This window comes from Canis aureus, chromosome 16, assembly GCF_053574225.1.
Source record: "Canis aureus isolate CA01 chromosome 16, VMU_Caureus_v.1.0, whole genome shotgun sequence".
NCBI lineage: Eukaryota > Metazoa > Chordata > Mammalia > Carnivora > Canidae > Canis > Canis aureus.
Genome location: NC_135626.1, coordinates 15,701,526 through 15,717,049, shown reverse-complemented (window position 1 = coordinate 15,717,049; position 15,524 = coordinate 15,701,526). Strand labels below are relative to the sequence as shown.

At 55.3% G+C, this 15,524-nt stretch overlaps 1 protein-coding gene across 2 annotated transcripts in view; it reads left to right on the top strand.

The window, feature by feature from the left end:
• The window catches only part of DOC2B (double C2 domain beta), a 37,356-nt gene that overhangs the window by 1,134 nt on the left and 20,698 nt on the right, over positions 1–15,524 (top strand). For both annotated transcript variants that reach the window (XM_077851827.1, XM_077851828.1), the window contains exons 2-5: positions 7,196–7,275; positions 10,284–10,358; positions 13,348–13,457; positions 13,643–13,769. In XM_077851827.1, coding sequence (XP_077707953.1) covers positions 7,196–7,275; positions 10,284–10,358; positions 13,348–13,457; positions 13,643–13,769 — 392 coding nt within the window. The remainder of the gene's footprint in view (positions 1–7,195; positions 7,276–10,283; positions 10,359–13,347; positions 13,458–13,642; positions 13,770–15,524) is intronic.

The following is a 15,524-nucleotide window of genomic DNA, read 5'->3' as shown; positions in this document are numbered from 1 at the left end:
CTCTCTCCGGGCTGAGCCCCGGGCCCCGGGCAGTGGGCGAGCGCCGGGGCCCCCGGGGCGAGGCCGGGCCGGCGGGCGCTGCTTGCCTTTCGGGTCTCCGAGAGCGCCTGCCGCGCGGGACCCGGGACTGGAGGGGAAACCGAGGCCGGGTTCGGGAGGGGTTAGCGCGGGATGGGGGAGGGGCTGGGAGGTAGCGCAGCTCGCTGGGCCCCACCCAGCCCCGCTGTGGCCCCCCTCCCCGGCCCGCCGGGGGGCGCACCCTTCCGGGCAGGGGTCGCTCGCGGCCTGAGCCGAGGGTCGCTCGGCGCCGCGAGGGTGGCCGCGCCTGGTTTGCGGGCTCCCGTGGGCCTAGGCCCGGGGGCCTGGAGTTTCCCCAAGCATAAAGTGGGTCTCTGGAAGCTGAAGGGGGAGATCACCAGTGTCACTGGGGGAGGTGGCCGACCTCTCAGCGTCCTACCGAGGGAGGCCCGGGAGGAGAGAGCTGGAGGAGGCCTGTCCTCTGCCCTCCAAGGAGAGAAACTGTCCCCTGTGCACTTTCTGTGGGCCTGGACGCTGGCCGAATCCTGGGGTATTGAGGCCTTGCCTCTGGGTGTGGGGGCGGGGAGCAGCCCTCTCCCTCCACTTCCCTGCCAGCTGGGGGAAATTGGGTTGCAGAGAGTATATGCCCTCAGGGCTGTGCCCCGAATCTTCCCCACCCCCAGCTCCCCGCACCCTGGGCAAATCGCACCCCCTCACCTTCCATGCATCTGGGCAGGCCCTAACTGGAACCCAAGTCACCCCTTTGGATGCCCTGAATCCAAAGCCACCTCCAGAAGGGGTAGGGAACTTGTTCCCCTTTGGACATCTTTCGTGCTGTGCCAACGGAGTGAGAGGGCAGGGCAGGGCTTCCACATGAACTTCAGGCAACCCTCCTGGTGCCACCAAAGGCCCTCTGGATGACACACTGTTACAGGGTGAGAAATCTTGTCATTTCTTCAGGCCCTCCCTCAACCCCCAGGTGAGGAGGAACAGTCCCGAAAGTCCCCAAAGCAGGTCAGCTGCCTCATCTCCAGCCCATCGACTCCAGTTCTCCACTGAGCACTGTCCCAGCAGCAGAGAGTGTGGCAAAGGGGAACAGGAGTGGGTCTCACCACCCAGGGAGCTCACATGTCCTAGCAGGGGACAGATTCACATGAGTCACAGCCTGGCCAGTCTGGATGGTGGGCTGGCCACACCCATATCACCGGGTGGTCTCCTGAAAAAAGCTAAGGAGGAGGCTTGTGGCTGAGCCTGGGCCAGCTTGGGTCACTTGTCCCCTTCAAGGAACAGCCCACCCCAGGCTTGGATCTCATCAGTGGCCGAGCAGACTTCCCAGGCATGGGGACACAGAAATCTTGGCTCCTTCCTGTGGTGGGACCGGGTTCTGGGGTGGGACCACTCTCCAGCCCATACCCTGGCCTGGACCCCTCTCGGCTCTGACAACCAGATCCCTAGAATTAGCCTAAATGATTTAAGCCAGATGGTTCATTATGGCTTTAGCCGGGGTTATGCTATTTGCTGCCCTAATTATTGGATTATCTCTGTTCTAACAAAAAGAAATTAGGGCGGTTGCTCTGTTGTCCAAGCTGAGAATGAAGTGCTGTTTATTTATTCAGCCTTTTTTCCCCTTCTCTTTAAAGCCTATGCTTTATTAAGTCACCTCAAGACACAAGCACGAAATTCACATGTTCCAGACTGATCTAATAGGGGCCATGATAGGGAGAAAAGGCAGTGAACATTGGGGTGAGAAGTGTCCTTCCTCCCACTGGTCCCTAGTGTGGCCTGGCCCAGTGGACTCCACTGCCTGCTGCCCCCCAGTCAGGTTCTCCCCCCCCTCCCCCCTCCCCCTCCCCCCTCCCCATGCTCTCCCACCCAACCTCCACCTGTGGAAGCCCAGTCCATTCTTCAAACTATGAGGACTAGAATGTTTGGGTTGCAAATAACAAAAAACTCAAAGTGCCTGAAACAATGAGCACAGTGAGATGGCAAATGCTCAGGGAGGTTTGTGCCCAGGCTCGTCAACAACTCAAAGGTGCTGGTTCTGTCCCCTTTTCCACCTGGCTGTGCTCTGCTCTTCTTAGGCTGACCTCCCTCCTGGTCCAGGGTGGCTGCTGTTGGTCCAGGTGTCACATGTAACACTAAGATCCTAAATATGAGAAGGACAAGTTTCCTTGCCCATATCTTGGTTGGAAAGTGAGGAGAGCTCTCCCAGAGTCCCCAGGAGACCTGTCCTTCTGTCTCATTGGCCAGGATTGTGTCACATGCCTGCGCTTACACCTGCCATTACATGATTCACCCTGGGCTGGGTCAGGAGTGGTGCCCATGAGCGCCTGGAGCAAGGATGGAGTGGAGGAAGCACTGTCCCAAAGGCCCTCAGCTGGGAGCATTTCCCAGTCCCTGCTGGTTGCGAGTCCCCTTCCTTCCGCACATGCCGGCTCAGACCACAGTTTTATATACTCAACATAAGAAGATCAGCTGTGTGTCGGGCACTGTGCTGAGATTTAAGAATGCCTGAGACAGAGTCTCTGACATGAGGGAGTTCGTGGAAACACAGAGGCACAAGTAGCCCAGCAGTGACGAGAGGGAGGCAGCAACCCAAATGGAAGTGCTGGTTTACATAGTTTACCTACAGAGAAGGTTCTGCTCCAGGCTGGGAGAAGGGAGGAAGCAGGCTGACTAAGTGGAATTAGGAAAGCAAGATGCTCCTGACACGGGGACTGCCATGTGCACAGGTAGAGGTAGAAGAAACAACCCAGAGGTGCCACAGTCAAGTGTCTGAAGTAAGGGAGAAAGACCCAGAATGAGGACAAAGTGGTCACAGAGGGCCTTAAATGCTACACCAAGGAGGTTAAACCAAGTCCAGGGGGCAGTGGTGAACCTTTGAATAATTTAAAGCAGGAGAATGAATAGACTTCTGAAGGTCCTAAAGTTCTAATCCTTGGCCTCTGAGCTCCTGGGAGGCAGGGACATAGGGCTCCTTCTTCTTTGTCTCCCCTGCAGTGCTAGGCTCAGTGCCTCATAGTGCCTCCCCATCTATGAAATGCACTTTCTGTGGTTCTTGCCACAGTTTTTTAGAACTATTTGAGAGACCGACATTTTTCTTAAAAAAAAAAAAAAAAAAAAAAACGAGCAAGGGCTGATTTCCTATTCCCAAGGGTATACGGGGGTGAGGAAAGTCCAGGTACAAACCAATGTCAGAATGATGCTGTCAGTCTCCATCAGCAGAGCAAAGGGATGTTTGGCCTTACAGGAACTGACAGGGGCTTGAGCCTGATTTTCTCTGAATTAGCCCCATTAAAGCTCTATAATTATAGACAAGCGAGTGACAACTCTCACCGGCCCATTAGTGACCAACCCTCATTATTTTTCCAAGGTTGTAAACTTTAGCCAGGGCATGTGACTTCAGTGGGTGGAGGGCAGGATGCAGTGGCTCACACAGATAAGCACCTTCCCCTACCCTTAGGACCCTCCTTATCTGTACCAGAAGCCCACAGCTCCCTTTCCAGCTCAGAGGCCCCTCTAGGATGGCGGCCCAGCCCTCCCTTGTCCCTGTCAGCAACTCTGCTTTTCTCTCTCTGGTTCTCTGTTGCATCATCCTGAGATTTCAGCTACACAAAGTAGCAGACAAAAAAGGGGGGGAGGGGATGCCAGTAGGCTTTTTTTTTTTTTAAGATTTATTCATTCATTCATTCAAGAGAGAGAGAGAGAGACACACAGAGAGGCAGAGACACAGGCAGAGGGAGAAGCAGGCTCCCTGCAAGGAGCCCGATGCGGGGACTCGATCCCAGGACCCCGGGGTCACGACCTGACCCAAAGGCAGATGCTCAACCACTGAGTGACCCCGGTGTCCCAAGCCAGTAGGCTTTTTTTTTTTTTAAGATTTTATTTATTTATTCATGAGAGACACACAGAGAGAAAAAGGCAGAGACACAGGCAGAGGGAGTAGCAGGCTCCATATAGGGAGCCCGACGTGGGACTTGATCCTGGGTCTCCAGGATCATGTCCTGGGCTGAAGGCAGCGCTAAACCTCTGAGCCACCTGGGCTGCCCCCAAGCCAGTAGGCTTTAAGAAAAGAACTGTCATGATGGAAATGAAGAGGTCTGGATTCTGTGTCTAGTTCTGCTGGGCCACCCTGACCAGGTCACCAACGCTCTCTGAGCTTCATTTCTCTGAATGGGAAATGAAGACTTCAGACTGTAAGATCCCTAAGAGAGCTCCACCATCAGCAAATCTCTAAAAATTGTGACCATACTTCTATTTATAAACTATAATAAACTATTATAAACATTTATAAACCATTATTTCTTACAAAACCTCCAGTGGCAGTCAAAAGAATTCATCAATCGCATGGAGGGGACCCAGGGTGTGCTGTTTCTGGGAATTGATCATACGTGTCGCTTTCACTGAGTGTCAGCCCTCCTTAAACAGAGATGTCTGCAGAGCCAGCAAGGGGGCTCCTTTCTTCTCCTTTCTTCTCCGGGACCTGAGATTCCCAGTGTGGAGCAGGTGGCCCCAATGTCTGTCTGGCTGGCCTCCTCTGAGAGTGGGAAATGGGCAAGATTGCGGAGTGTGCATCTTAACTCGTGGGCATCACCAAATCCCTGCTCCTGTGAACAGCTGGAGAGCAAATTGGGTCGAATGGCCTGGCTGTGCAGATCGAACGTCTGTTCTTTGCCAGTGTCGCTGGTGTGGCTCGAGGCATGGTCGCTCCTCTCTGGAGGCTGATGTCTTGAGAGAACAAGCCATGGGTAGGCCTGAACTGAGCAGCAGACTAATTTACTATCACATAAAGCCAACAGCTTTGGAGAATATTAGAAAAGCGTGGACCTGGAGAATCTTGGGACCATGGCTGTGGTTGTCGTTATAGGCATGGTGTTATATACCTCACTTCCAGCCTGCATAGATGGGAGTCCGGAAACCGGCCAGATACAGCGAGCGCCAAAGCACCCTAACTCTACTTAGGAAAAGCACGATAGGCTCTGCTCAAGGCCTACTGACTCATAGTTTGGACACAATTCTAGCAGGTGTTCGCACCTGGTTTGGTAGGAGGAACAAGTGCTATGGAAAAGGAAGGAGGGCCGTTTGTGCTATCAGAGGCAAGTATTCTAAGAGGAGTTTCAGGCTGTTGGCAAAGGGGGAGGCAGAAAAATGAAGAAAACCTAGGAAAACCTCAAAGAGTGGCTGCTGGGGATCACTTCATCCAGGCTGCAACCACAACGCATGGAATGGGAGTTGTAGTCACAGCGATGACTCAGGTCATTCAGAAGAGTGTAAGTGACCACTTGTGTACTGTCTTCACAAAGGCTGGGAGGGGAGTGATCCAGTTTGGAACGAGTTCATTCCAGCAGGCGTCTCAGAGGGGCAAGTACATTTATCCAGAAAAATAACCTAAGTGGATCTGCTCCTTTTATAATTACGTACTGAGCATTTTCTGTACCCCAGGGGCTGTCAAAGCACAGTGCTGTGAACTGGATACTATTGCGTCTCCATTTTGCAGATGAGGAAACTGAGAACAAGGAGGCTAGAAAAGCTAGCTAAAGTCAAACAGCAAGGAAGCATAGAGCCAGGACTTGAACCCAGGGTCAGGTGTCAGAGGTGCGGCAGATCTTGTACCCCACTTGTGCCCCTCCTGGGCAAGGGCAGAGACTGAGCCGAGTGCCTTCCTTACCCTGTCTTAGAAGCTTAGAGAGCAAGACAAATGCAACCTAGTACCATCACCTCAGAATAAGGGAGGCTCCACATGGGCCTTAATTTGCCTGTTTCTCTGCAAAGCCAAATTTTGCCATACTGTCCACACCCCCACCCCCACGACGCCCCGAGGTCAGGCGTATGGCATCTACTCAGCTGTGGCATTGTAGTGCAAAAGCAGCAGATACATGAGATGAGCATATCCAGGCTCAGCATGAATCTAGAACCGCGTTAGGTGCTGCTGGCCTGGAGAGCCTCGCCCTTCCCTCAGCCTCACCTCAGCGGCTCAGCCTCTCACCTCCAGTTGGCCTGCGATTGGAATGCCCTTTCTCCCCGCACCACTGTGCGCTGGCCAACTCCTACTCATCTTTCGTGGCTCTGGTGAAGCGTCACCTCCTCTAGGGATCCTTCCCTGGTGGCCCCCATTCACAGCCAGGCAAGGCATACCCCTTGAACTCCTATTGCTCCTGGCTCACCAGACTCTGCTAGGGCAGATTCTTTTCATCAGTGTCTCCCATTAAGTTATGCTTTCCTTGGGGCAGGAACCCCGCCTTATTGATATTTTCATCCCTAGAGGCCAGCTTATTGTAATAAAGCTTGGGAATGGATGAATGAATGAATGAATGAATGAATGAACGAACGAACGAACAGGTTGCCAGTTGACCAGCCCAGCAGTCTGTGTGCAGGATCGGGGTTTCTAAAGACATCTGTCAATGTGCATCTTGCTGTCTAGAGATTTGCCCCCTGAGGTCTGCTGTCCCCCAACCCACAACCCCCACCTTCACGCCATGAGCCACGTGAGCACAACGAGCCACAGCTGCCACGCGTGATTGTCCCTGATGGCTATGGCTGCACCTAGTTATCGCTGCCCGCTCTGCCCGCCCCTAGGGACTCACCCACTGCCTTGAAGAGGCTGGCAGGTTGTAGCGTGAGGACCCAGCTGGCTTCTGGCAGCCTGCCCAGGGCCCCCCAAGGGATGGAGAGACTGGGGAGCTGCAGCGCTAAGTGTTGTTGGGGGTGGATCAGCCTGTCAGCCCGGCCAGGGCCCAGAGGTTCTCAAGGCCCTGTCCTGCCTCCCTATACAATCCTTGTGACAGTTAACCATCAGGGAAACCGAGGCATGGCGCCAAGACTGGCAGTTGCATGAAGAGGGCAGGAGGACAGGGACCTTTGGCTGAGTGCCCTGTATGATTGCACAACATGGGACCAGCCACAGGGGCCTGGGCTGTGGGGCCTACTGCCTGGGTTTGACTTGGGCCACCACCTGTGGTGACTGGGGCCGACCTAACCTCACTGAGCCTCCACTCCTCCCGCATCTGGAACCTGGCTGTGCTGGTAGCACTGGGAGGCTGGGCGGAGGGATTGCACCCAGTAGGTGCTCAATTGATGGCAGTCACTGTGGCAATGTGGCACCTTGTCCCACCGCACAGGGGTGGGTGTCTCTCCTCCACTGTGTGGCCAGAGCATGACCTGAGCCCTCTGTCCGCAGCTGCCCTGGGCACGCTGGATTTCAGCCTGCTCTACGACCAGGAAAACAACGCCCTCCACTGTACCATCAGCAAGGCCAAGGTAGGCCCCCGCCGGCCGCCTCGGTCCCCCGGGTCCAGGGCCTTGGGTGCAGGTGAGGGGCTGAGGTCCGAGGGCCTGTCCCCCACACTGTTTCCTGTCCAGGCTCTGTGGCATCTGCACCATGGGTGCATCTTGCCTAAATCTCCTCAGCTGCCCTAAGAGCCTCCCGCAGCCAGACATCCAGGGAAGGAGTAGAAGAAAAAGGCAAGAAGAGAATGAAAGGAGGAAGGCGTGGGGGACAGCAGTGTGGGGCAAGAGCTGGGGAGGGCCTGTGGCAGGGAGGAGGGAAGGGGAGAGCTGACAGGCTGTCCTGATGGCCGGGGGGGCAGGGGTTGGATTGGTTGCCTCTGGCCTCCTGAAGGTTCCCACCCGGAGTGAGTGGGCTCCAGGCAGGAGCTCCATCTCTGGGGCTCGGGACCCCAGCATTGCTCTTTGGCCCCTGGGTTGGAACCAGGAGCATGTCCCGCTTTGGGCTGCCAGGCATCAGCTTTCTTCTTAGCCGTGCTGTTCCCTTTGCCCTGTGCATCGATCCCTCTGGGTGGAAGGTGCCAAAGTTGATGTTCTCTCCCAAGGTAAGGGTAGTAGTGTAGCCAAGGTAGGACTCCCCGTAGAGCCGTGGAGGGGTCTGGGCCTGGGCTGGTCTCAGGGCAAGGGACTAAAATCAGAGCTGCCTGGGCCCAGACCCTGCCCTCAACCCACCCTGTGAGCTTCCCTGCCCACAGCGCCCCCAGCCATGCCTCTGCCACTCAGAGGGTCAGGCTGCCTGGCGCCTCCTTCCCCCCCTCCCCCCGCCTGGGCCCCGCACGCCTGGGCTGCCACGGCAGTGTCCACTTTGGGCCCAGTGTCGTGATGGGGCACAGCCCTCTCCTTGGGGAGCTGCCTGGGCTTGCTGCCAGGGTTCCAGACCTGCCCCTAGGAAAGGAGTCGAGAATGGTGACTCCCAGCTGTGCCAAGGGGAGGGCAGGCTGCAGGGCCCTGGCATATCCCTCTCCCTCTCTCTTCACCCAGCTTTGTAGCAGTTGTCCAGGCTTGGGAACTGGGGAATGGGCACCTGCTGGCAGGCCACTCTGGCCAGAGCCATCCATTCCCCTTCCCAGACCAGACACCAGGCCCCTCTGTGCCCTGCCTTCCCTACCCAGGCTCTAGAAGGATTGTGGGGCTGTACTGGGGAGGGGGGGTGCATGTGTGCATCTGTGAGTCTCTGTGGGTACCTGTGTGTGTCCTTTGGGATGTGTCGCTCAAAACACTGGAGGTGGGGCATGAGAGGACCCCAAGCCATAGAATGATCCCATCCTCCAGGTCATTATCTGCTGAGATCCAGTTTTGCAGGGGAGGGGGTGCTAGGAGGAACTGGGGCTCTGAATTGGGGTTTGGGGAGGGAGCAAAAGGGGGTTAAGGAGGCTGAAGTAGGGCTGACAGGTGGAGAGGCCCTGCACGGGGGGCCATATGCCATGGACTTGGGACCCTAACTCGGCCATACCCTCTGGGTAAGCAGGGCAGCTTCAGTTTGCTTCTGTAAAAATAGGGTAAGCACCCCGCCTATGCAGTGGCTGTGAGCATCAAGTGAGTAAGTGTGCAGTCACAGGTCCCAGCTGCTGTCCTAGAGGAGGCAGGTACCCAGCCCCCCACCCACACAAATACGCACACCTGGGAATTCATGCCCAGAACGACTGGGAAGGCACTGACCGAATGGCCAGCCCTGGGCACATCAGGGACAGGCGGTGAGGCCAAGATGGGGGACCTGTGTCCTCGCCATGGGTGCACACGGGGCTGCAGAGCCGGGCACAGGCAGAGCCCCAGAAGCTCCTGCACAGCTCAGATACCCTCACACCAGCCCTCGGCCCCCTCTCCAGCATCTTCAAAGGGGCCCAGCGGGTAAGGAAGGGGAACAAATTACCACGTGGTACTATTGCCACCTCTACTCCTGGCCTACCCCTGGGAAATGAGGATTAGTAACCCCTTTTATAGATAACACTGAGGCTCTGGGGCAAAGTCACTCCTCCACCCTCCCAGCTAATAAGTGCAGGAGCAGAGATGTGGGCCCCAGCCAGCCTGGCTCTAAAGTCTGTGTACTCCTTCCCAGGAGTAGAGCCGTGGGGGGACTGGAGGAGCCCACCTCCTATCTCAGCTTCCTCTTCCCCCCAGCTCTCCAAACCAAACCAAGGTCAGGGGGAGGAGGGAGCCTCAGTCCTCCTTAGAGGTGGGTCTGCTCCTGAGTAGCCAACTTGGCAGCTCATCTGTGATGCCACACATATCACAGCTGCCTCCCTACATGTCTGTGTGCCACCGCAGAAGAAAAAGAGTATAATTTTCAGAGCTAAGAGCAGTCATGAGGTCAGATAAGCCCCTGTCTGTTTCTGGTTCCATCGGGTCCCTGGCTGTGCATACTTGACTGGTTATTCAAAGTTAGTGAGGGATGCCATCTTGTGGAGGGACCCTCCATGGCCAGCCAGGTTGTATGGCCTCCTTAGACTTAGGCTGGCAGGGAGCTGTGGCAAATCCAGAAAGAAATTGAGCCTGGTCTCCAGGACACAGAACATTTTCCCATGGTAAAGAGGGAAATCTATAGGTGAGTGGACAGAAAGTCAAGAGGGTCACGTGGACATGGGATCAGTGAGGGAAGTCTCTGTTGGGGAATGGGGGAAGGGGAATCCAGAAGAAGGAAGGGCCACACCAAAGCAGGATAATGAGGACCTCATTCAGAGGTGGAGGAGTCACCTGGCATCCACAGAAAGGGAGAATAGAAAGACAAAGTCTGGTCTTGAAAGACATCCCATGACACCTGCCCTGGGCCAGGACACTGAGGGGAAGGGGAGAGCACCAGCCCTGGGTCATCCTCACCGTTCTGAGAGCATGGGCGCAGGGGGCCTATGCAGAGAGGGTCTTGAATGGACCCAGCTGGGAGGCCCAGGGACAAGGGATACCTGCCCACCGAGGTGCCTGGAGGCCCTGGCTGCTCTGTGTCTCCAGCTCCCATCTCACACCTTTTGCTGTTCCCCTCCACGCAGGGCCTGAAGCCGATGGACCACAACGGGCTAGCAGACCCCTATGTCAAGCTGCATCTGCTGCCAGGAGCCAGTAAGGTGAGGGGGTCCATCCCAGGCCTGTCAGCCAACTCTGCCTGCTGGGTTGGGCCCAGGCTGAACTCAGGATGCCCAAGGAGGTGCATACCTCCCATGGCCTCTCACAGATCAAGCAAGTTGATGGGATCTCCGTGATTCACCTCCACCCAGAGCACCCAGTTAGCCCCACAGCCCCCAGACTTCCTGGGAACCTCAGGTCAGCACCGCTTGCCTGATGAATTGGGGAAACCCTCCAGAGAATTTCTAGGCCAGCATTTTATGAGAAGCAGACTCGATTGGAGGTTACTATTGTGTTTGGGGGGGGGGGTGCTCTGTGGCCAAATAACATTGGGAAACCTTGTTAAACAGGTGTCTTTACTCTAGGACTTATCAGAGCCTTTAAAATGTTTGTGGGCTACCCTGTGACACTACACAAGGTAGATGGAGTGGGTAGGTGCTGCCCAGTTTGGGGGCCACAGAACCCTTGTTCCTGTACTCAGTGACCCAGCGGGCAGACTAAGCACTTGGTGCACCTGGGAAAAGAGAAAGTTTTTTTTTTTATTGAATAATTTTTTTTTATTTTTTAAGATTTTATTTATTTATTCATGAGATACACACAGAGAGAGAGGCAGAGACATAGGCAGAGGGAGAAGCAGGCTTCATGCGGGGAGCCCGACGTGGGACTCGATCCCAGGACCCTGGGATCACGCCCTGGGCCAAAGGCAGATGCTCAACCACTGAGTCACCCAAACAGCCAAGAAAGTTTTTTTCAGAAAAAAGTTGCTATTAAACAAAAGCATCACGCTGACCTTTAGCCCTGGAGGAACAAAACCGATAACACTTCTTTACATGTGTCTTATAGTTCAGTGTTGTCTTATTTTTTAATTTCACGGGAAGAGAGGGTTATATCATCCTTTCAGAGTTGGGTCTGGAACCCACAGACTTTTCAAGGGGCAGGTTATGTGGACCCCATTGTTTAGGGGCAGGGAATCAACTAGAGACTAGCGGCTTCACTTCTAAGAGGAGACCAGAGGGAGATGGGGGACATGGGACACAGGAGCATGAGCCCCAGAGCCCAGTGGCTGGTGTTCTTGTCCTGACCTCTTTCTAAGAAACCAGTAGTTGGGGAATTCCTTCTGGGTCTTCAAGTGGCCTGATAGGAAGAGTCTGTAATGGGTATGCCCTCCTGGGCAGGGAGCCTGCCTTGCCACCGATTCTTGCAGCCCGACTGAGCAGTCCTACCCCCGGGCTGAGGAGCCCCAGGCTGCTAGGGCCCCCGTTGAGCCTGAGACTCAAACTCCCTGGGCTGGTTTGTAAGGGCTGAGGCTCCCCACAAGGCAGGAGGGCCACCCCGACAGAGGTGATGATTCCCTCTTGGGGGTGCAGGGCTGTTGGGGAAACAGCAGCAGCCCACCACCTGTGCCTAGAGAAGCTGCTCCCCGCTCTAGGCCTAGTGTCCTCATTGGCAGGTGGGACTCCCAGGGCGCTGAAGGCTGAGGGCACTATGACCAGGGGAGTGTCCCTAACTCAGGAACTCAATGCTGTGAGTCCCTAGATTCATGGGACCTCAAATTGACAGTGCTGGAAAGCTAGTCCTAGGGACCTTACCACACGCACAGGATTTCCCACGTAGGCAGTGTTTCATAAAAAGCAGTCTCCTGGGCAGCCCGGGTGGCTCAGCAGTTTAACGTGGCCTTCAGCCCAGGGCGTGATTCTGGAGAACCAGGATCGAGTCCCAGGTCGGGCTCCCTGCATGAAGCCTGCTTCACCCTCTGCCTGTGTCTCTGCCTCTCTCTCTCTCTCTCTCATGATTGAATAAATAAAAATCTAAAAAAAAAAAGCAGTCTCCTGATAAAGAAGGCTCCTGAAAACCATGCTGAGAAAGAGGTATTATTATGCCCTTTTTTATAGTGGAGAACCTGATGCCCACAGAGGATAAGTAACCTGCTGGGCTCCACAGAGCTTAGGCAAGGGATGGAGCGGCCTGGGGACCCAGGCCTGTCTGACCCCAGAGCCAGGCCGGCAGACAGCAAGGGGAGGCCGGCATGGGGCTGAGTCTAAATGGGCAGCACAGTGAGGAATATGAGGACCCGGAGCTACAGAAGCCCAGAGAGAGGAGGGGAGGCAGTGTGGCAGCTGGGACGTACCACCCACAGGCATTTCTAGGAGAGATGGCATTCCAGGTGGAGGGCAGGGCCTGGGCAAAGGCAAGGAGGTATGTGGGAGGGCGTCCAGCCCCAGCACCTCCTGCAGAACCTCCACCCCAAGCATACACAGGGACCTGGAGGCGAGGAGCCTCCTCTTTTAGTGTCCTAGGGCTGCAGTAGCCAGTCATCAACTGAGTGGCTTGCCACACACATTACTTATCTTCCAGTGCTGCAGGTTTGAAGCTGGCACAGCTCCTACCCGGGTCAACTCCAGTGTGGGGGGCTGCAGTCCATTCTGGGGGCTCCAGGAGAGAAGCAATTCCCATCCTTTTCCAGCACCTAGAGGCTACCCACATCGCTCAACTCTGGCCAGTTCCTCCATTTTCCACCAGTGTCCACCTGGTACCTCTCCCTCCTTACGTGTCCCCCTGATGCTCCTCTCCTGCCTCCCTCTTCTGCTTTCAAAGGCCCTATAATCACGTGGGACCTGCCCAGATCACCTAGATAATCTCCGTACATTTAAGTCAGCCCAGGGGCACTTTGGTGGCTCAGTGAGTTAAGCGTCTGCCTTCTGCTCTGTTCATGATCCCAGGGTCCTGGAGTTGAGCCCCGGGTTGGGCTCCCTGCTCAGTGGGGAGCCTGCTTCTCCCTCTGCCTCTGCCCCTGCCTCTCGCTCCCCCTTCTCGTGCTCACTCTTTCCCTCTGCCAAATAAATACATAACGTCTTCAAAAAATCAGCCGATTAACAACCTTAATTCCCCTTGGCATATTTAGGTCCCAGGGACCAGGCAAGGCCGTCTTTGGGGCATTATTCTGCCCCTCGGGCTCCCAGATGCTCAGAGCATCTTTTCTGCTCTCACCAGGCAAATAAACTCAGAACGAAAACTCTCCGAAACACTCTGAACCCCACATGGAACGAGACCCTTACTTACTACGGGATCACGGATGAAGACATGATTCGAAAGACCCTGCGGTGGGTGAGGGCCTCAGACGCCCTGGTCCCCCACGCCCCTCCCCAGCCTCACCTCTGGGGCCCCACTCTGCCCCCAATGTCCCTGCCTGCCCCATGTGTGGGAATCCCTACTGATTTTGGAAGCATGGAAGCAAAGCAGGAGCACCTCTGTGTCTGAAGAGCTGGCCATGCCTCCCGTCCTCCAGGATCTCCGTGTGTGACGAGGACAAATTCCGTCATAACGAGTTCATTGGGGAGACGCGCGTGCCCCTGAAGAAGCTGAAAGCCAACCACACAAAGACGTTCAGCATCTGCCTGGAGAAGCAGCTGCCGGTGAGTTGGGGATGGGGCTCCGCAGGCTGCCCAGGCTGCCCAGGCTGCTCTGTGCCTGGCACAGCTTCAGGTGCTGGGGGAACAGACCACAATCCCTGCCCTCGTGGAGCTTGGGCAGGAGACAGATTCAAGGACGTGAATCACCCAAACAGCCTGTGTTAGACAGTGATCAGGGTCACAGAGAAAAGCATGAGAGCCCAGTGGTTTAGATGGAGGTTTGGGGGATATTCCTGGCAGAGGAAACAGCAAGTACCAAGCCTGTTGGAGGCCCGAGCAAGAGGCCCACTGTGTGGAGCAGGGAGCAGGATGGGACTAGGTCCTAGGAGGTGAGATCAGAGGTTGGTGGAGTGGAGGGAGCTGGGAGGGACTCTTGACCGTAAGTGAGGTGGGCCACAGGGGGATGCCGAGCAGGGACTAGGGCATCTGACTATTTTAACAGGGTCGTTGGGTGCAGACCGGGAGGGAAAAGGGGCTAAGGATGGGGACGGTCATGAGGGGATGAGCCTGACCCAGCCTGGACGGGAGCTGTAGCAGAGGGAGAGAAGGGTGAGATCCTGGTTGGGTGCGCTGGCAGGTCAAACTTTCCCGGACCTGGGAGTTGAGCACCTGGAGAGATGAGGTGTCATTAACTGTGGTGTGGAGGGCCCTGGGAGGAACAACTGGGGATGCTCTGGAGCTCAACCGGAACACGACAGGCATGAGGCACCTGTGAGCTGCCTAGAGAAGAGAAAATAATTCTTTCCTAGAAATTGCAATTTGTTAAAAATCATATCCAAACCAATTTTGTCTCCTGTTGTCTGCAGCAGCTGAGCCTCCCAAACTCTGTCCATGGGTGTCTCCCTTCCCCTCCCCTCCTGACCCCGTCCTCTCTCCCCTGCCTCTTTTGGAGGCCTGGCCTTGACCCTATTCAGAAGTGCAGGGAGGCATTGGCCAGGAGGCCCCAGGGTCCTGAGACCCTCCAGCAGCCCAATGTTCAGGGCACAATCCCCTTTTGAGGACATCTTCCCCCTAAGAGTCCTGGGCAGGGGAAAAGCTCAAGAGGACATAGCCCGGCAGCCAACCCATCCCTGCTGGGGCTTGGGCATGGGGACGAATGCTCAGTGCAGGCTGGCCCAAGCCAAGCCCTGGGAAAAAGTCTACCTGAGGCCAACATCCTGGCTCTGCCTTTTTGCATAATTTGACCAAATTTTATTCCCTGGTCATATTCTTTCCTACTCATAGACCTTTGCATTATAGGTAAGACCTTTTTTATTTTATTATTAGTCACTAACCAAAACCCAGTTTTTCCAAATGATCAATGTGACTTATAAAAGGCAACATCAGCTCCCTACTATGGTTGTTTCTGAGTTTTGAGCCCTGGCACAACAAACAGCCATGTGGGGACGTGAGCGTGCAGGGATGTGTGTATGAGTGTATGCCTGTGAAAGTGCAGGCGGGCATATTTTCAAGTATGTGGACTGCGTGCATGCCTGTGTGTTCGTGCACGTGGATGGGTGAGAGCATGGGCACGCCTTGCTTGAATTTGCTGGTAGCTCATTTGTCTGGTTTCAGAGACATACGGTGACCACAGGAGTGCAGTTTAGGGTGTCTGCTCTGGCAGGAAAGACACATTTTGATGCTACATTTTAGATTTTACACAGTCTGTGAACATCAGTCATTCCCAGTTCAGTGGGCTTCCTATGAAACACCGCAGTATGTAATGTCCCACCCCAGAAAGACAGCTGCAAATATTCCTGCTCACTGGTATTGTTTAAT